The following is a 20,865-nucleotide window of genomic DNA, read 5'->3' on the forward strand; positions in this document are numbered from 1 at the left end:
AAACTACAATCATCACCATCGTAGTCATGATCATGATCACTTGATTTTATGAAGGTACTAGCTGGTGCAGTGCTGGCAATAACGTGAGCGAGATGTATTGTCGAGTGCTCGAGAATGCGTGTGCACTCTTAGGATTTGTTTATTTTTTTATCAGGGGAATTGAGAGTGTTGGAGCTGCTGGTAAGTCAAAAAAATCAGTTCATCTGCGAAAGTTTTCCTTCCACGTTTTTCGAATAGTTTGGGTCACGATAAATGTTTGGAATTAATTGAAGTGTGTGATGATCAATAATCCGGGTCGACAGTGTTACATATATTTCGGAAGTGATGAAAATTGGGAAGAACAGATGATCTTGAGATCGATCAAATGAGTCAATCGACTGACTGAATAGTCAGATTCAGATCAATCTCTACCTCACGGAGAGAAATATTCAGTGAAAGTTACCGAACAATTCACGTAATCCGTAATAGGGAATCGTTTTTTGGCAAGTTTTATAGGAATGGAAGAGAAGAAATCTGAAACGTTCAGTGAATTCTCAGGTTCATCACCGAACAAAGTACGAAATTGTCACGTAATTTTTCCCGAAGAAGTAAAATCTTACGAAAACTTGCCGATTTATTATGCCTCCAAAATAAAAAATTCTTGAACGTTCAACAATTTTTATGAAGTTGGTGAGTTATTTCAGTAGCGAAGTGGTAAAAGGAGATAAGTCACTTTTGACTATTCAACAGTTTTCAATCAATATCTCGGAATCTAAGGGAGATAACAAAATTTTTGTTATAACCTTCTTTGTGGAGTCGATTGAGTGCTACAACAAATGTAATCACGAAAATTTCGCTATCTCTCTTAGATTTGGAAATATTCCTCAAAAACTCAACTGGGACATGAGTCGCCTTATCTCCGTTTACCACTTCACTCCTGATTTCTATGTTCCGTTCTGTAAAATTTCTCAATCGTTGGGGAAAAATTACGGAACGACTTTTTGTCCCCACAGCGGTGAGTCATCAGACGGGTGGTTAATTTTTACGGAACACATCGTAGAATTTACGTGGCGATTCGTACAATTTCAGTTTCGACTCACACTTTTTATTGAATTTTACTTCGCTTGCGGATTACATTTCGAAACGTAATTTTTAAGTTTTTTTTTGTGGTAATTTTCATTGAATTTTTCTCTCCGTGCATTGAAAGTGTCTAGGAGCGGCCATTCTCACCCAGCAATGCCTGCCTATTACTGCGTTTATCCACTTACTCGTTCACTAGTCTACTAATTCAGTGGTAAAACGTAATGAGTCAAATTTGACATTCTCGTTAATTCAACGAGCGATGCCAGATGAAAATATCAAAAAAAAATTATTTTCTAACTAAGAAAAATGTTGACTAGAAAAATGTTTTCTTTTGAAGTTAAGGGGAGTCTCCTGTGAGTTTTAAAAGTCGTGGGTTATTGGAGTGAGACTTCATACGTTGAAGATCGATTGATAGATCTGAAACCGAGTAATTAGTGCGAAAAAAAATTTTTTACTGTTCGTTTGCCCGAAAAGGCTTAAAATGTTAAAAACAGCTCAGGGCCTCCAATTTTTGAGCTACAAAAGATTTTTTTTTCAAAATTTTCGGAAAAATGTGTGGAACAACAATTATGAGCTGGTTTTTTGGAATTCGACTCCTACACAGCTGATTTCGTTTTTTTCATATAAAAAAATTCACTATTTGTGTAAAAAAATACAAAATAGCAAATTTAGCCATGTAAGACGTGAATTTTAAAAAAATAGCTCGTAATTGTTATTCCACATATTTTTCCGAAAATTTTGAAAACAAAAAATCATTCGTAGCGCAAAAATTGGAGGCCCTGGACTGTTTTTGGCATTTTAAGCGTTTTCGGGCAAACGAACAATAAAAAAAATTTTTTTTTGCACTCATTATTCGTTTTTAGATCTATATAATCCATCTTCAACGTATGAAAAGTCTCACTCCAATAACCCACGACTTTTAAAACTCACAGGAGTCTCCCCTTAAGGATGTTTAGCGAAAAATGCAGGCACTTGAAAACATTTTGATTTTTCTTCAATGGGTAGACAGAGTTATCTCCTTCGTATTGATAAAAAATTTAATCCAACAAGCCCTGTTGATTATTCATCGTTCAAAATTTTAAACAACTTGACTGAGAGAACAATTAGTTCTGCTGAAAAATTATATTTTCCTGAAGAGATCTTTTGTCGTGTTGAATCAAATTACTTGTGGACAAAAAAAGTTTCTACCAAAATGTGATAATTTTTGTAGTAGTAATCGTTCTCATGAGACATTTGTCTTTCGGGTAGACACGACGCTCCGTTTTTATCAAGTGAATGTTATTGAGTAGTGCATATCTTTGTCCAATAAACACATACAATTTCCTTGGAACATGAAAAAGTTCACAACAGTAATTATAAGTGACTGATATTCGTTGAGTTATGATGCTATAAACAATTACTGCCGTGACCACTTAAATTTTTGGTATTTTGCATAATTTCTGAAGAAAAAGAGAGACATTTCTCATTACATTGGGTTATATTTCATTCGATGCTCATATTTCTCGTGCTTCATTCAATAGGGAAACCCATTTGGAATGCTACGTGGACAGATCAGCTGAAGCGTGATCTATTTCTTCATTATGACAAGTACGCTAGGCCAACACAACACTATAATGTCACGACAGTTCAGTTTGGAATGAAAGTTTATCATATTTCTATAGTAAGTGATAGAAATATTTTCAACCATTTGAAGTAGTACGAACACAGCTTGATTTAAAAATTTATTATAAACTGCAAGAAATTTTTAGGAAACTCGATTGGATTCAAATTGTATTTTTTTTCTCAATTTAATGTCCATTTCATTTATTTATTTATTTATTTATTTTAATGAAAACTGAAATCTGATTCCTTTTCCATTAAGGGGAGACTACTATGAGTTTTAAAAGTCGTGGGATATTGGAGTGAGATTTCTCATGCATTGAAAATCGATTATATACGTCTACAAACGAATAATTAGTGCAACAAAATTAATTGTTTATTCTTCGTTTGCTCCACAGACGCTGAAAAGGTTAAAAATAGTCCAGGGCCTCCAATTTTTGAGCTACCGAATTTTTGAAAAAATGTGTACAATAACAATTACGAATTAGTTTTTTTTAAATTCAACTCCTAAATAACTAACTTCGTTTTGTTTAATGTAAAAATTTGTGCCATTCATGTAAAAAGGGGAGAAAAATTATCCTTGAAGTATTTAAAATATATTCTCGATTCTTCCAGAAATATTTTTCGAGCTATTTTACACGAAGGGTGTCATTTTTTTATTAAAATAATAACCAAATTAGATGTGTAGAAGCTGAATTTCAAAAAGTAATTCATTTTCATTTTATTTTTCATTTTTATTTCATAAAGATCCAACAGCACAGGCCAATTACAGGATCAAATAATGCATACTCAAAATAAGACAGTAATGAAAAATTAACTATTTGTAAAAAAAATTCCATAAGTCGATGGCGAGACATCAAGAATAGTCTATAAATAGTGATGACATCAGAATAGAATAGAGAATATGAAGTCAAATACATCAGAAATTTTTTCATAAAATAAATCACACAAAGTATCAACATCATTAATATTATACATTTCTGACCAATCAATTTTTGATAATTCTTGCGAGAGTACATTATGGTCAACTTTGTTGAAATTATAATTTTTTCGTCCTAATTTGAGTCCATCATCTCTATTTTTGCAATGTCTAAAATTATTGTGTTTGGCCCCAAAACAAACCTTAAGGGTGCCATGTGAATTTGAAAAAAGATTCAAAAAAATTTTTTTCTTTCCCTCCATCATTGGAGAAATATGTATTCATCCATCCGACGAAATTTCAAACCCGCAACCGGAACTAGACATCGAGAAAATAAATGCGGAAAATCCTGTATTTCGCGTGACGAACCTCGAGANTTTGTTGGTGAATATCAATTTTCAAGGTCATCGCCAAATTCACTTGGCACCATTAATAATCAAGGCAAAATGATAACTAGTCTCCTTTAAAAGAGGACAACTGACCTTATCTACACAACAATAAGAATTACACAGTACAACATCAAGTAACCGATCCAATGAGTTTTTGACAGAATTAAACTCAGACAATCTCAACTGGCAACATTCTGGCCGCAATTTAACGAACTATTAAGAACATAATCAGGACCATTAAAATCACCAATTATTAGACATTTTCTGGATTCAATACAATCTAGTAGAGCAAAACAATTGAGAAAGTCAGATAAAATTTTTGGGTTCATTTTCGGTCGAATATAAACTACAAAGATACAAATGCTCAAAAATCCAAATGAAATTCAAATGAAATTCGTAAGAAAAGTTAGATTCTGCTGGAGGTCCTCAAATAAATATTTCCGGGATAAACTGTATAAATTCTAGGAGTTATCCAATGCTGCTGCATCCTTCATTCCAAATTTATATTTAAGTCAATTGAAATGGTGATTTTCATTAATTATTCCGTCAATTTATTATTGATCAGAATGAGTTAAAATCTGCAGTGGATGTACGGGCCTACGTCAAAATGGTAACTATCTATGAATATTCCCCTAAAATTCCTCAATATCCAGATCGAAAAATTACCCAACAGTCGTTCGATGGCTACTCCCTTCATAAATTCACATGAATTGACATCCGATAGATATGGACCGACGATAAACTAAAATGGAACGCCTCGAATTATGGAGAGCTGAATCACCTTCAAGTGGGTAATCACGAGGTTTGGCAGCCAGACATAACACTCTTAAACAGGTTTGGGAAATGTGAATAATATATCTTGAATATATCCGCTTTGTATACCAGGTATATATTAGATGTATCTTAGATATTGCATTTTTTGCCGGAAAGTATACCACATCCCCTTAAAAAAATATGCAAAAAACATAATATGGGCCAATTCCATATATTTTTCAAATTTATAAAGAATATATAAAAAAATATAGAAATAAACAAATATATAAAAAATATGTTATATTTGATATATTTTTTTAATATAAATTGGGCCAATTTAAGACATTTTTTAAATATATTTTTCAAAATATAAATTTTTCTGGGTGGAATATAAGCGGATATAAGTGACATATATTTCTGTATATATATTTTTTCCATGTGGGGCGCTCATTGAGCCAGTGATCGAGGGTTAATTAATTTGTTCAACTATTGAAAATGAGTATTGGGTGCCGATCATCGGTCGACGCTTGGCAACCAATATCCGTCCACCGATATCAAACCAATAGCTAGCCGGGCTGGACCATGCGCAATTGAGAATCGGCATCCAAGACTCGGCAGCTCGGCTCCCAGTACTGGCCCAATCTTGGCCCGTTCATCTTTTCGTCCCCGGGATAACGAATAATATTCTTTGTCACGACAAATATAATTTTTCCGGGCTGCTGCGATGGGGTTTTTACTCGTGTGGCGTTGGCGTCCGAGCCGTAGGCGAGGACTGGCCAACCACACGAGTAAAAAAAACCCCATCGCAATAGCCCAGGAACAATATTTTTCTGTAGTGATTTTCAAGTTTTCGAGTTTGGGAAGTATGTAATACCAATTCTCAGACGAGAAAACGTGAGAAACAGTACAGAAATATTATTTTTCCGGGCTGCTGCGATGTTTTTTTTTTACTCGTGTGGCATTGGCGTCCGAGCCGAAGGCGAGAACTGGTCAACCATACGAGTAAAAAATTTTTTTGTTGTGATTTTCAAATTTTCGAGTTTGGGAAGTATGCAATACTAATTCTCAGATGAGAAATCGTGAGAAGCAGTACAGAAATAGTATGTTTCGTCATTAGGGCAGAGTGTGCCTGTACCGCCCACCTAAGGGGAAATGCCAGTTTTATATTTTATATTTCAACTTGAGTGTAAAAAACGTATTTGTGAGACTTCTTTAACTATTGAATTCGTTATTCTCGAAGTGCAGACGCCTAATTCTCCTTAGAATCCACAAAATTGATTGAAAATAAAAGAGAGAGCCTATTGAGCGGTACTACCCACCGTCGGGTAATACCGCTCGGCACGATTCCAATGCCGCTCATAGGGTTTTGCGTGTATCGCTCGCGCCGCAACCTAACCTGTACTCGAGTGCTGTCGAGCAACTACGTGGCCGATCCTATGAGCGGTATTACCGGCTCCGCTCGGCGTCAACAAAATTGTTGATAATTATTGACATAAGTGAAATTTGAGTTCGAATTGGTCTCAAATTACGCACGAAAGTACCACGAATCGAATAACCACAGTTTAATATGAGAATTCAGCGTTTGAAACCATCAAAAACCTTAATTAAAAGTCCACAAATTTTGCACTGTAAAGACCTCAAAACTTCGTTACGTGCTTTTTCATATTTAAAGTGGTAAATAAAGTGAAATTTTTCCGACAATCACATCCTATCATCAAATTCTTCATGATCAGGAACAGAAAGAAATTTTCAAGTTGATGGTTGTGGAGAAAATCGGGTGAGCGGTATTACCCGCTGAGCGGTACAGGCACACTCTCCCCTAGGCTGAAAAAAACTTTTCTGGCGAATATGAGTTTGCAGCCCGAGCCGAAGGCGAGAACTGACCAACCACGCGAATAAAAAAACCCCATGGGACTAGTCATGAGCGATAGTTTTCCGTAGTGTTTTTCACTTTTACAAGTTTGGAGAAGGGCCAATACCAATCCTCGGACGAGGAAAAGTGAAGGTCAGTACGGAAAAAGTTTTTTTAGGCTGTATGTCGAATGATATTTTATGCCACTCATGCCTGAAACCGGCTGGATTGCACACTCGACGCTTCGCGTCTCGTCCACTAATTCAGCCGGTTTCAGGCTTCGTGACATAAAATTTTGTTCAGTACTTGTTGGGAAATTTCGTCCTTAACGTGTGTGGTTACATCACTCGCCTTCGGCTCATGCTGTAAACCCCACACACGTTAAAGACGATATTGCCCCACATGTACTGAAATATACTATTTTGACACTGCTGTTACGTTCACCTCGTGTCGAAAAGTGCCTTTTCGTTTACTCGTAAACGAAAAGTCTTTTCGTTTACTAGTAAACGAAAAAAGGCACAGTTCGCGACTCGCTGAACGTAACATCACTGTCAAAAACTATTGTTGGACATATGTGAGACAGGAATTTTCAGCTCGAGTGATTGGCAGCCCTCGGTTTCGCCTCGGGTCGCCAACTTCACACTCGTGAAAATTCTGTCTCACTCGTATCGAAATATACTATTTTGTCATAACGAGCGTAGACAGCAATTTACAAACGCATGGCGTTCGTAAAGCGCTTCCTTACCGCCGGAATAACGGAAAATTCATTTACTATTCATCGATGAGTCTCCTCGAATTTTTACAGCGCAGGAGCTTCATCGATCGAACCTTTCAGTGATGCACCCTGTCACATTCACCAGACGGGATTGGTCATATGCACACCACCAACACAATTTCTCGCAATCTGTGATCTTGATTTTCACTTCTGGCCGTACGATACTCAAACCTGCAGTATCGAACTCGCCTCCTGGGCGTACTCGGGCAGTCAGATAGAGTTGAAGTTTCCGATTCATGAAAGTGCAGCTGAGGTGATTTATTATTTAGGTGACAAAATTCCCACATGAACCTTCACTAGGGGAGAGTGGGGCAACATGAAATGACAAAACGACTGTTTAACGCAATTCAACCAAAACAATTTTTTTTATAAAAATTTTTTTCATCAACTTTTGTTTATTAACTTTTTTCATTCTTGGGAGTACTGATGAGAATAATAATTTTCAGCAGAATGGAAAATTATTGAGAAGTTTTGACGGGAGACGATTTTGTCAATGGATTAATTGAAAAGAAAATGATTATTCTCATCAGTAGATCAGTAGTCCCAATAATAATAATATAATAAAATAAAAGACGCAGGAACCTCCACCGAAGAAGGCTGACTCGTGGGAAACGAAGCCAAAGAGAAGACAGAGCGTCATATCAATGATTAACCACATTGCTGAATATTTTTAGTACATAGAATATTATTGCTGTTTTTATTCTTACTGGTTTTGCTCATTACACACGGGGACCATGAATTGTCGGTCAATGTATTTTCCTTATAACGTGTCTTTGACGAGGAAAATGTATTACAAACAGTAAAAGGCCCTAAGCCATATGGTTGGGAATAAATCATTATTATTACTATAAAATAAGAAAAATTAATAAACAAAAGTTAATGAAAAAAAAAATTTTTTTGCTTGAATTGCATCAAATAGTCGTTTTTCGGCTGTTTCATTTTACCCCACTCTCCCCTACCTGAACTAAAATTTACAGTTTCCATTGATTTTGTCATCACAGTGTGCCTTTAGAATGACGGAATTCCTTGAAATTTCAGTCTAACTATAACTCGACGAAAATTTATGAAATGAAAAATTTCAAACAGTCGATATGAAAACTCATTGGATTTCTTGTAGAATTCTTTGAGATATTCAATCAATTCTATTGAAAAATACCGGAGATTTTCTGCGCGCCCTTTAGATAGAAATATTAAATAGAAAATATTGTTTAGTGATAATCAACATATTTTCATCTTTCCATAAACCTATTCTGTTGAAATAGTCCAGTTAGAGAAAGTTTGCCTGGATTTTTAGATCAACTTGATTCAGAATAGCGAGTGGAAACTCATCGGAGTGACGAAACTGCGGAAAGTCACGACCTACGAGTGCTGCGTTGATGAACCTTCTATTCGTCTTCGGTTCAATTTCACCTTGAAGAGGAATTCGACACTTTATGCGAGTGTTTTCGGCACGCCCACTGTTTGTATGTAATACACTTGCATTACGCGTATGAAAAAATTCTATTGGAAAATTCTATTTGTTTTTTGCGCTAATTCTATTGGATATTCGATAAGAAAAAGTCAATAGATTTCGAATTTCTGTTTGAAATTTTCTCTTGAGATTTCTTCTTCAAGAATGCTTGGGCATCAATTTTCCAAGTTTTTTCCACTCGCATTCTACAATACAAAATAAAACAAAATTCAGTGAAAAAAACTTGGCAAATTTGTCCAATAATTGGAAATTTGCCCAATAATTTCTAATAGAAAAAGCTCAGAGAAAAATTCGAACCGAAATTCTAAATCCATTGACTTTCTCTTATCGAATATCTAATAGAATCAGCGCAACGAACAAATAGGATTTTTCAGTAGAATTACAATAGAAATCCTATAGAAACCCCATAGAATTCCTATAGTAGAATTCCAATAGAATTTTCTAGCGAATTCGCTAGGTTTTCTATTGAATTTTTTCATACGTGTACTTTCTAAGAAAAATCTGGTGAATTGATAATTGCATCTTTGCTTAAAATAAAATTAAAGTCATTTTTGTTTCACTGCAAAAAAAATTGAATTATTTGGAATGAACTAACGTTTGTCTTTAACGATTTCTTCTGTAGTTATTGTCTTCATGAATTTGGCAATATTCTGGCTGTCACCGCAGAGCCGAGAGCGACTGATTCTCTGCAGCCTTCTGGCTCTCATAATCTCCTTATTTCTCTTGTATTTCACACATTTTATACCATCGTCACCGAGAACCCCTCTGATAGGTGAATAAAACAATTTTTTCATCAACTCAAAAATTTAGCATTCGGTATTTGTGGAGGTCCACGTGAAAAGAGCCCACTTTGTCGATTCTAGTTTCTGAGATATTGAAGGATGTTTATCCAAAATCGCAAGTACTTAAAAAAATTGATTTTTGTTCAACTGAGAGATGAAGATATTCCCTTCACATTGATACAAATTTCAATCCACCAACCCATGTTCATTATTTAGAAATGAAATAGACACAATGCACCAATTGCATGCGCTAACATGCGCTTATATGGGATAGAATCATTAAAATATTTTCTCTTTTTGCCCGGGTACCCCAGATTTTTCTCTGGCCATTGGATTCAGTATGATTTTACACATTATCTTCTATTTTTATTCCTATTTTTAGAGTCTTCTAGTAGGTTAATTATCAATTTAAACTTAAATTTCATAAGAGCCCATGTATAAGGAAAAAGTAGTTTATTCATTTCTGCCGCGACTATTGCGATCAATTCTTTTTAACGCTAGAAAAGTTAGTTTTATATGTTCTGCTGCCAGTCGAAAAAATTACTGAATTTTCCTTGACCATAAAAAAACACATTTACCGACAATTTACCGACACTGGCTAAACATCCTTAATTCACGTTTTAGTCTCCGCAACTCCTATTTAAGGGTATTATGGTGGGGTCCGCAAAAGCATTGAATTGAATGAACATTTTTCAACATATTATTTAATATATTGAAAAACGAGATGCAAAATATCGAGAACCTCGTGTACACAACAACAACAAGGAAAAATTCTAGTTCTAATTGCTCCTTATAAACGCGGTTGAATGAAGCGGCCACATTTCCTGACGATGAATGAATTTCTTTCAGTGAGCTTCTACGCAGGCTGCCTCCACCAGGTGACGATATCCTCGGTGATTTCGGTTGCAGTATTAGTTTTGTCTGGAAGACCCTACTGTCGACCCCTCCCTCGAATTGTTAAGAAAATCCTCATGGGACAGATTGGAAAATACCTGGGGCTTTGCGATCTTATTCAACTTGTACGTAAAAAATATCTTCACAAAAATCTTCACAAAACGATTTTGAATGTTGTCCATGACCATGTCATGGAGAAGGAAATATTTTCGATTGTACACGGGGTTGCCACTGATCGAAACACCCTAGTCAAACGAGAGATTCCTTTAAAAAAATGATTGAAGAAAGAATTCAGTAGCGAAGTGGGAAAACGGTTCAAGTCGATTTTCACTATTGGCCATTTTTCAGTGAATATTTCGGAATCTAAGGGAGATAGCTGAATTTTTGTTAGGACCTTTTTTGTAGCACTCAATTTGCTCTAGAAAAAAGGTTATTACGAAAATTTCGTTATCTCCTTGAGATTCGGAGATATTCTTCAAAAACTCAACTAAGAAATAAGTCGACTTAAACCGGTTTACCGAAGTGGTGATGAATCAATTTCTTACACTCATCAAACTTAAAATTCATGTGAAAAATTATCAACGATGAACTTTTTATCATTATTATTCATTACTACTATCATTATTAATATATTATTTATATTTGTTATTTGCAATATTAGTTTCATTTTTGTTTTGTTTTCATATATATAACAGTCCCATAGCTGTCATCACATATCTTCATCATAGTTATCATTATCATTTTTATTAACAATCTCGTAAGGCAAGACAATTGAAAGATTAAAAAAATGGAATGAGTTGTATAAAAAAATAAAATTCCATTGATATTATCTATAGAATATTTTCTATCGAACATTGCAATAGAACCGGCCAAAAACTGAAAGAAAATTCAGTAGAAATCCAATAGAATTGTCTAGCGAACACAGATCGACATCAATCATTACTTTAGTAATATTATGGGAAGTTGCATCTTACGGTAATTTAGATTTATTTATCATAATTGAAATTTGTAAACTAATATAATAATTGGTAGCTCAATTTCTCAATTATTGGTTGATAAAATAATTCGGAATTTGAATCTTTAAGTGGATGATTGATAAAACGATTCGGAATTTGAAAATTTAAATTGGGGGTTATTGTTATAATGAAAAAATTGGTGAGTAATATTACTTATTCATTGACTTATTCAAAATTTAACTGTAATTCAAAATTTCGATTATGCCGATGTCTGCTAGCGAATTCACTTGATTTTTCTATTAAATATCTTTGTGCGTGTGAAAATGTGGTGAGGACCACTGCCTTCATCGCCTCATCAATTCTCTAAATGAAGGAGAAACATTATCCACAGCTACACTCGCAGCGACCAGGTGCCGACGAAGACCGCAGGGGCACATGCTTCAGTGAGTCATCCCTCTACCCCTCAACCCCACTATCAAACGAGCCGGACAACGAGGACAAGGAAAATATGATCGCCTCATCTTCGAGAACATCTCAACTCGAGTGGACTCTAGCTGCAACAGCTATAGACAGAATTTCATTCCTAATTTTCTGTTTTGTGTTTTCAGTGATGGGCATCACCTGCATGTCTTAGATACTCAATATTTTTTATTTCATGATTTATCTACCGAGAAGCTATAAATTGTAAAACATGTCAAATACAATTAATAGAATTGATAATATAGAGTATATCTTTACAAAATTACCTGTTTTGCGTCATTTTTTTGAATTATCAATCAACTTTTGTTTCGATTTTATGCATTTCATCGAGGGAATGAAGAATGAGCCAACATGATTGGCATTTCTCGAGCACTCAGAGTAAATAAAAATATACATTTAAAAAAAAACTCCAGACGCGGCTGGAGATAGAAGTACTTGAACATGAACTTGACTTGAGGGGAAGCTAATTAGCTCGAGAAATGTATCGATTGTTGACTCACTCTTTGGAGGATGTTTTTCACTCTTTGCGAATGAGTTCACGTGATTTTTTCAGTCGTCACTGTTCAGGACTATTTGGTAGATGACCACGTCACCACTTATGTGAAGGGTGTCGACTATTGTGGGCTCCAGTCGATGCTGGAATATACCGATCATCTTGTTGTCCAGCCAGATGTTGTAGCCTTCGTATTCACAACGAATCCTTGAAGAAAATCAAGAAAAATTTATCATTTTTGGGATTTTTTGTATTTTTTGGGAGAATGGACAAGAAAAGTCTGGATTATTCGAAAAAGATTCGGGGAGAGGCATTCGGAAAATATTTTTTGTGGAGAATTCCATTGGCTGCAAGACTATTTCGAATTGTAGATACTTTCAAAGGAAATAATAGATAGATTTTTTTTCTTGGTTTTGAAGAAAATTTATTCTGAAAAACAATTTCTAAGAGATTTCAAGAGAAACATCTGACATTTTCCCCAGAAAACGATCATCTCACGCATGGAAAAATTCATTATTTTTTGAAAACCGATTCATCAGAAAATTTAACAGGTTTTTTATAAGAATTCTATAGAAATTTAATTGAAAGTCTAGTAGACTTTAATTTTTTTTTAATGCCAATTTCAGTTGAAACCATATGTAACTCGCCGTACAATTTCTTCGCACATATTCAATTCGAAAAAATCAATAGATGTTGGTTTTTCTAGACAACTGATTTTATTGACATTTTCCCGAGAGAATCCTTGAGCATCAATTTTCCAAATACCTTTCCTTGGTTCTTGTAATGAAAAGAAGAAAAAATACAGTCGAAAATACTTGAAAAAATTGTGCCAAAGAATAGAAAGATCTAGATCTAGTGACTTATCAATAAAAAATCTGTTGAAAAAACAGGTGGAAAGGTTGGGAAGTTTTGAATAGAAATAAAAAAATATTAAATCGATTTTCGGATGGTATTTCTATTGAATTCCAATAGGAATTGAATAAAATTTAACCAAAAAACTAAGTTTCTCCAAAATTGAATAACGATATTTGTTTAAAAAATAATTAACAATTATGATTATTGTTGTTGACAATAATTGTATAATTGTTTAATGAATATAACATTTTATGAATATTATTATTATCTTTTTATTCATATTTCTTTCCTACTACCATTACGGTGTTATAGGCTCCGCATTCGTCTGCCTTGCCTCTCCCACTTCTCTCTTCTGATTTTTTCTGCATTACCATGGGCCGTCTTACTCTTAACCATGGAAAACCCCAGTCGTACAGCCGGCCGATTGTGCAGAGCCCTAATGTGCCCTTCTGTCACACTGACTAGAGGGGCACATTAGGCCACTGCACCGTGCCTACCTTCCGAAATTTTTGGGCGAGGGTGTTCCTAAGCGGTCACCCAAGTACTCACGTTAGTACTCAAATACTAACCGCGCTAAACACAGCTGCACTCGGATGTCCGGTCGTTCATTTTACGAATATTTTTTTCGAATATTCAACCTTCAATGAAATTATCAATTATCTTTTGTTTGAAATGAGTAGTTTCAAACAAAAATTCTTCTTTCGAGAGAATTCCTTGAATTGCATATTCGAAAAAAATAGAACTGTCTTGTCCATCATTTCACCAGGGTTTTTTCAACTTACGTCAGGAGAAAGTCACGGCCAGGACCCCAGGATAATTGTCCCTCGTGTCTTTCCTCTGCACTCCAAGCGCCATTAGTCCAACAATTCATCACGACACAGGACGGACGATTTCCGAACAGAAATCTAGGATTTAAATGCAAGGCAATCTCCGGATGGGGGTAGATTAATTGACTTCTTTGAAGGTTCACGTAAAACCTACCGTAATGTGAGTGGAAAAAAAATTAATGAAGAATGATAATAAGACAAAGTATTTACAAAGTTGAATATTTTTCATTGAAAATTCGCTCTAAACATTCCTAGCAATTAAGTAAATTAATTCAGTAGTGAAGTGGCCAAATGGTCTAAGTCAATTCCATTCTAGCGCCACTTCTCGATGAATATCTCAAATTTTAAAGGAGTTAGCAAAATTTTCCTAGAAATCTTTTTTGTAAAGAAGAGTAAAGACTATCGAAAAATATCTTACAAATATTTCGCTATCTTTCTTAAATTCCGAGTTATTTAACAAACATTCATCTGGAAGCTAAGTCGACTTAAGGTGTTTCGTGCGAAAAAGGTAAATAATGACATTCATTGGGAATTCATATAGAATTATTCATTATGATGGCTGAATAATAATATTGGCCGCGAAAGCTTCAAAACTCAAATTCATATAGAATTTTTATAATCCCAATTGAATTATTTACGAATTTTTCTAGAATTTTTTTAGGTTTCCTTTTCAAGTTATTAACAATTGAAGATGCTTTTTATACATAGCTTCTTATGGAGAATTTTCTATTTAGCACGAAACTGCATTATCATCTAAACTGATAATATAGTTTCATGTTAAACAGAAAAATCTGCATAAGAGCCCATATATGAGAAGCGACTTTAATGGTTAATAACTTGAAAAGGAAATTTGAAAAAATTGTAGGAAAATTTGTAAATAATTCAAGTGTGATTATAAGCATTCTACATGAATTCTAGATGAATTTCACTATTTACCTTTTTCGTACAAAACATCTTCAACCGATTGACCACTTCACTACTGAATTCCTTAGAACAAATTTTGAGAGTCTAAACTTACGAATGAGGTAAGAGTTTCAAACGTCCTTTTATGAATATTCTGGTTCCAAATGCGAGGGGTTGGGCGAGGGAAATTGTGCATGGAACTTTCTGGAATTCCAAGAAATATGTTTTTATCAACAATTTGAACTTGGGTCGCTGGAGGGAGTTATCAGAAGATTTCTTTTGTGTAAAATGGGTTTCTCGGTCTATAAATCATTTTAGAGATAAATCATTTTAACCAATATTAATCGGTTTAAATTTCAAGTTACTTAGCTTATCTTCTTGACAATTAAATTTCCTCAGAGATGAGCGATACTAGCAAAAGGCATCAGCAGGCTTTTTTGGAGATAATTTCAACGCACGAAAAAAAATTCATAGACAAAACCCTAGCTCACTTGCAGAATATTTCTATGGGAATTTTATTAAAATTATTTATTATTTTTTTATATAAAATATTTTATAGAAGGAAATCAATGGATTTAGATCTTTCTATAGAACTTACTCTATTGGGTTATTTTCTATGGAAATTTTTCAACGTAAAGCATTTGCCACTGCATTTTTTTCTTGTTTCATTAAGGGGAGACAATTATGAGTTTTAAAAGTCGTGGGCTATTGTAGTGAGATTACTCATGCATTGAAGATCGATTGTATATGTCTAAAAATGAGTAATTAGTGCAAAAACATTAGTAGTTTATTGTTCGTTTGCCCCGCAGACGCTTAAAATGTTAAAAATAGTCCAGGGCCTCCAATTTTTGAGCTACAGGCGTTTTTTTGGTAAATTTTTGAAAAGATATGTACAATAACAATAACGAATTAATTTTTTGAACGTCGAGTCTTACACAGCTAATTTCGTTTTGTTTAATAAGAAAATTTGCGCCATTCCTAAAGAATAGGCGGAAAAATTATTCGTAAAATATTTGAAATATATTCTCGATTCTTTCAGAAACATTTTTCGGGTTATTTTACATGAATGGTGCAATTTTTTATTTAAAAAAATAACGAAATTAGCTGTGTAGGAGTTGAATTTGAAAAAACTAATTCGAAATTGTTATGGTACACTTTTTTTCAAAAATTTTGAAAATAAAATCATCTCTGTAGCTCAAATCAGTAGCGAAGCGGTAAACCGGGTAAGTCGGGTTTGACTTTTGGTCAGTTTTTGATGAATATCTTGGAATCTAAGAGAGATAGCAAAATTTTTCCTTTTTATGAAACTCAATTGGATCAACAAAAAAGGTCATGACAAAAGGTCATTTTTATGTTTTTTTTAGATTTCGAGATATTCCTAAAAAATTGGCCACTAGTCAAAATCGGCTTAACACGGTTTACCGCTTCGCTACTGAAATATTGGAGGCCCTGGACTATTTTGAACATTTTAGGCGTTTGCGGTGTAAACTAGCAATAAACAATTAATTTTGTGCGCTAGTTATTCGTTTTTAGACATATTTAATCGATCTTCAATGTATGAGAAATCTCCAAATTCCAATAGTCAGCGACTTTTAAAATTCATAGTAAAAATCATAATTTAGACTTAAAAATTTCTCTCAATTTTTTGTACGTGATACCTTTTCAATGAATAATTCTTCTCATCAAAATCCCTCATAATCGATATACTCACTCGCTTATGTAATTCACGATTAGAATTCTAATTTCATCGAAAAAATAATTAAAAATTCTTATCAGTAACCACAGAACAACGAAATTATCACTTCTGATAAATAAAAGAAAACTATGTTATGAATAAATGAAAAAATATTTTCGCAAATACGCGTAAACAAATTACATAAATCTGCTGGATTATGAATTAATGAGAAAATTATCTGAAATCTTTACACGATCAGCAATAAAAGAGCCAGTGCAGAAGATCAATGCAACAAAAAAAACTGTCATAATCGTCAATACGTACGAGATTATCAGAGAGGGGTTGTTCCTGGGAAAGTTCAAGGTATCGACGGGGTTTAACAATCTTCGGATCCGGATAAATATTCAATTTTGTCAAACGGATTCTCACATCCTCGACGTCTCCCACGTATTCAAAATTCGTAATCGATTCGAGGGATTGTCGGTATGGAAAGTCACAGAAGTGTTCGCCATTGACAGCAATCTGCAGAGAAAATACATGAATAATTCGATAGAGAAATCAAATAAGTTAAATTGATTGATCAATCATCAATGATAATAATTAACTAATGAATAATGCACGCATGAAAAAATTTCATAGAAAAATTTAGCGAATTCGTTAGAAAATTCATTGGAATTTTTATTCAACTTTCGATTCGTTTTTGGCCGATTCTGTTGCTATAGGCAACTTATTGTATTGAGATATTTTCTATAGAATTTCCTCAGCTCAAATTTTCCAAGCTTTTTTCATTCTATTCTTCTTTTCTTTTAATCAAAACAAGTGGGAAATTGTTCCTGTATTACGTATAGTAGAGTTATTTTTGCTAATAAATTAGCAATATGCTTTCGAATGGTCATTTTGCTTTTTTCCCCATTGTTCATTATTCATAGCCTATGTCATTTTCTTGAATTGAATCAATTTCTTTCCAACTAATTGTTTTAGATTTTTCACTTGATGAAATTCCGAAAATTTCTGAAAATTTCTATGAAATATCATTAGGAATGTTTCATGTATACATAATTGAATGCATTCGAAACATCACATTTAAAGGAACCATCAGAAAGCTAACTTTCCGAGGAATTCATGAAAAATTCGAAATTTCTAAAAATTATCCTAAAAATCAAATTGACCGAGACTGTTATTGTAACCATCTTCTAACTTCGATATAGTCGCATAGAAATAAACATATTAAGCTATGATTGAATTCATTTCAAGCTCAATATCCAGAGCTATCTGCGGAATTCTAATTTTCAAAAAATACGATAGTTTTGAAAAATTTCACAGAAATCAAAATAACGATTATTGCTATCGCTTTTATCCTCGAACTCGGTCAAAAGGACATTCCAACGATTTTTTTAAGCCGTCATTCAATGAATTTAGAACATTTTTTTTAGTTATCGTGTTACAACTGAATTTTGAAAAAAATCGAAAATTAAAAAAATGAATCAATGAATTGAATTTTAATTAATGGTGATGGATAGGGCTTAGCAATAACTACATTTGAGAAAAAAAATGATTCAATTCCATCTATTTATTAGCGAGAACATACAGACACTGTCTAAAAAATGCATTTTCTGACTTTTGGGATCATAATGGGTCGATATAACACAACAAATAGAAAACTTAAATTTGAATGATTACAATGCAAAAATAAAAAAAAATGTGATGATATGATCTCTCTGTCGGAGAATATCACTTGATTGGCTGTCCGTTTCTATTGATAACTCATAAATTAGCAATATGCTTCCGAATGGTCATTTTGCTTTTTTCCCCATTGTTTATTATTCATAGCCTATTTCATTTTCTTGAATTGAATCAATTTCTTTCCAACTAATTGTTTTAGATTTTTCACTTGATGAAATTCCGAAAATTTCTGAAAATTTCTATGAAATATTATTAGGAATGTTTCATGTATACATAATTGAATGCATTCATCTCCAATGTTCGTTCAAAAAAAGCGTCAGAGAGAAAAATTTCATTAGTGGTGTTGTCTCAAAATAACACCCCCGAGCATATAATTGACATTTTGAACAAGGAAAATCGATAAATCCAGGAATTGATTGATTTTTCCTACCTGGAACTCTCTCGATCCGCAGAAAATCAAAAGATGGAAGTACGAATTTCTCGGAAAAATAGGATTTACCCCTCCGTCTCTTGAGCAAGTCTCCTCAGTCTCCCAAGATCCCTTGACCTTGGAATTCCTCACGCAATATCCTCGTTCCAATCGCGGATTGAAATGCAGAGCGATGTTTCCAGTTGATCGGCATAGTAAATTAAATGCAAAACTGTCATAAAATTAATTTAGATGAACTTCAATTTTTGTAAGAAACTCTCCCGAACAACCCCTCTCTCAATCTGCTATTCCCCCTGTCTTTTGTCTTTTGCCTCTAGATCATATTTTGTTTACTGATTAAACGAACTTCATTCATATTCAAACTGTCATTTATTTCATTTCACAACTTCAGAGGGTTGAATTGAACATTGTTGGAACAAATACAGTCAGTAGAGAACTGTCGCCGATTGATCAGTGATTATCTTCGAAAGACAAAGGTTTAGAGGGAAATGTCAGGAGCGCTTTTCTGGGAGAATTTCATCTTCTATAAAAAAATCCCAACAGTGTTCTCCAACGATATTTTCAAAATCATAACTACAGAATTTTGAAAAACTTCTGCCTCGTCAGGTAGATTTTTTTAACAAAATGGGTTACTGGACGCAATGAAGTTCCTTCACTTTTCAACACATTTGATATTTTGCATTAAGGATATTCAAGTATCCCGAACAAATGATTTTTATGGTGGAAAATTGATTGTTTATAAATTATTTTTATAAAATGCTTGTCATTTTTAAAACGGGCACTTTCTAATTTTTTTCAGATTGTGAAAATATTTTCTAACAATTCAATATCGACATTAAAATTCATACCTGCAAAGTTTGAATAATAAAATTATTGTAAAATGTCCGGAAACTGAGGGCCAAATGGGGCCCAAATGAAAGCTCTGATGTTCGACTACAAAAGTAGAAAAGCATTTCATTTGAGAAAAAGTAGCCAAAGTACTTGGATATCCTTCGCTTGAGGCATTGAAAACTACCAACGTGAGACTTTCAAAGTCTCAAATTAAGACCTTCCAAAGTCTCAACTTGAGACCTTCAAAGGCTCGAATTGACATCTCAAAGACTCAAATTGAGACCTTCGAACCGCTCAACTTAAAAATTTCAGGCTTTAAATCCGTAGCGGTACAACGGTTTAAGTCGACTTATCTCCCAGTTGAGTTTTTGAGGAATATTTCCGAATCTAAGGAAGATAGCAAAATTTTCCTAATTACATTTGTTGTAGCTCTCAATCGGCTCTATAAAAAAGGTTACAACAAAAATTTTGCTATCTCCCTTAGATTCCGAAATATTCATTCAAAACTAGCCAATAGTCGAAATTGACTTAAACCGCTTTACCACTTCACTACTAAATTAATTTTCAATGTACGAGAAATCTCACTCCAATCGCCCGCGCCCAGGCATTATTTTTTTTGGGTGTCAGTTATTTTGAATTACCTCTTGGAATGACTCGGTACGTATCCAATGACAATAATCGCCGATTTAATTTCAAGTCGGATCGGCTCTACGGGGCTCGTTTCACTCTGCAACATAAATAATTTTCCACCATTTTTCCGAATTAAAGGGCCCGAGAGGAAAAAATTAACCAAAAATCTCAAATGTCACATTTTCTCAACAATTCGAATGTCGCCGCAGCTGCCCCCACCTTCGGTCCTCCGATGATTGCCGAAGTGAACAGTGAAAAATCTGCCTGTCTATATTTTTTCATCGAAGTGTATTTTTGAAGCGAACGAGTTGTTCTAATTTTTCCCGGGATTCAGGCGGAGATATTTCCGAAGTTCTACTTACCACCAGCTTTGCCTGGATATCGTTGTATTCAAAATCAGCTGGAGACGGTTTCAACAGCGACATTGTTGGGATTCGACGCAGCTGACACCGCGTCAAGCAGATGTCTTGTATTATACATTGGTGTTATGATATATATTGGGGTATTACTGTTACGTATTGTAGTGTGATCTCTTGTCGATTTGCTGGTGACTCATGCGACAGGCGAGGGTGTGCATATGATCATTAGCGAGTTGGAATGACACAA

At 34.2% G+C, this 20,865-nt stretch overlaps 2 protein-coding genes across 3 annotated transcripts; one reads left to right on the plus strand and one right to left on the minus strand.

Annotated features, from left to right (window-relative positions):
- Positions 1-45: 45 nt before the first annotated feature.
- Positions 46-12,188, plus strand: LOC107043594 (acetylcholine receptor subunit alpha-like 1). Of its 2 annotated transcripts, XM_015265148.2 has the most exons (9): positions 46-180; positions 2,583-2,722; positions 4,535-4,579; positions 4,694-4,803; positions 7,380-7,602; positions 8,644-8,812; positions 9,443-9,592; positions 10,452-10,621; positions 11,844-12,188. In XM_015265148.2, exons 1-9 carry the CDS (start codon positions 93-95, stop codon positions 12,084-12,086), a joined length of 1,338 nt encoding a protein of 445 aa, XP_015120634.1. In that variant the 5' UTR covers positions 46-92; the 3' UTR covers positions 12,087-12,188. The 2 variants fall into 2 exon arrangements, with proteins under 2 accessions (XP_015120634.1, XP_015120635.1); XM_015265149.2 differs by lacking the exon at positions 46-180 and having other exon boundaries at positions 2,664-2,722; positions 4,554-4,579.
- On the minus strand, positions 12,081-20,856 carry LOC107043595 (galectin-8). The gene is made up of 7 exons (XM_015265150.2): positions 20,622-20,856; positions 20,271-20,356; positions 18,799-19,009; positions 17,010-17,207; positions 15,126-15,214; positions 14,063-14,257; positions 12,081-12,632 (listed from the first exon to the last, which is right to left on the minus strand). Exons 1-7 carry the CDS (start codon positions 20,682-20,684, stop codon positions 12,482-12,484), a joined length of 993 nt encoding a protein of 330 aa, XP_015120636.1. The 5' UTR covers positions 20,685-20,856; the 3' UTR covers positions 12,081-12,481.
- Between the last annotated feature and the right edge of the window lie 9 nt (positions 20,857-20,865).

This window comes from Diachasma alloeum, unplaced genomic scaffold, assembly GCF_001412515.2.
Source record: "Diachasma alloeum isolate Michigan unplaced genomic scaffold, Dall2.0 Dall_scaffold_00603, whole genome shotgun sequence".
Taxonomy (NCBI): domain Eukaryota; kingdom Metazoa; phylum Arthropoda; class Insecta; order Hymenoptera; family Braconidae; genus Diachasma; species Diachasma alloeum.

Coding starts and splice junctions, on each gene's coding strand:
- LOC107043594 (XM_015265148.2), top strand. CDS start 93: ATGTATTGTCGAGTGCTCGAGAATGCGTGTGCACTCTTAGGATTTGTT. Junction 2,723..4,534: donor AAGTTTATCATATTTCTATA/GTAAGTGATAGA, acceptor ATTATTGATCAG/AATGAGTTAAAATCTGCAGT. Junction 8,813..9,442: donor TTTCGGCACGCCCACTGTTT/GTATGTAATACA, acceptor TTTCTTCTGTAG/TTATTGTCTTCATGAATTTG.
- LOC107043595 (XM_015265150.2), bottom strand. CDS start 20,684: ATGTCGCTGTTGAAACCGTCTCCAGCTGATTTTGAATACAACGATATC. Junction 17,208..18,798: donor GCGGATCGAGAGAGTTCCAG/GTAGGAAAAATC, acceptor TTTTCTCTGCAG/ATTGCTGTCAATGGCGAACA. Junction 14,258..15,125: donor TTGAAACTCTTACCTCATTC/GTAAGTTTAGAC, acceptor ACATTACGGTAG/GTTTTACGTGAACCTTCAAA.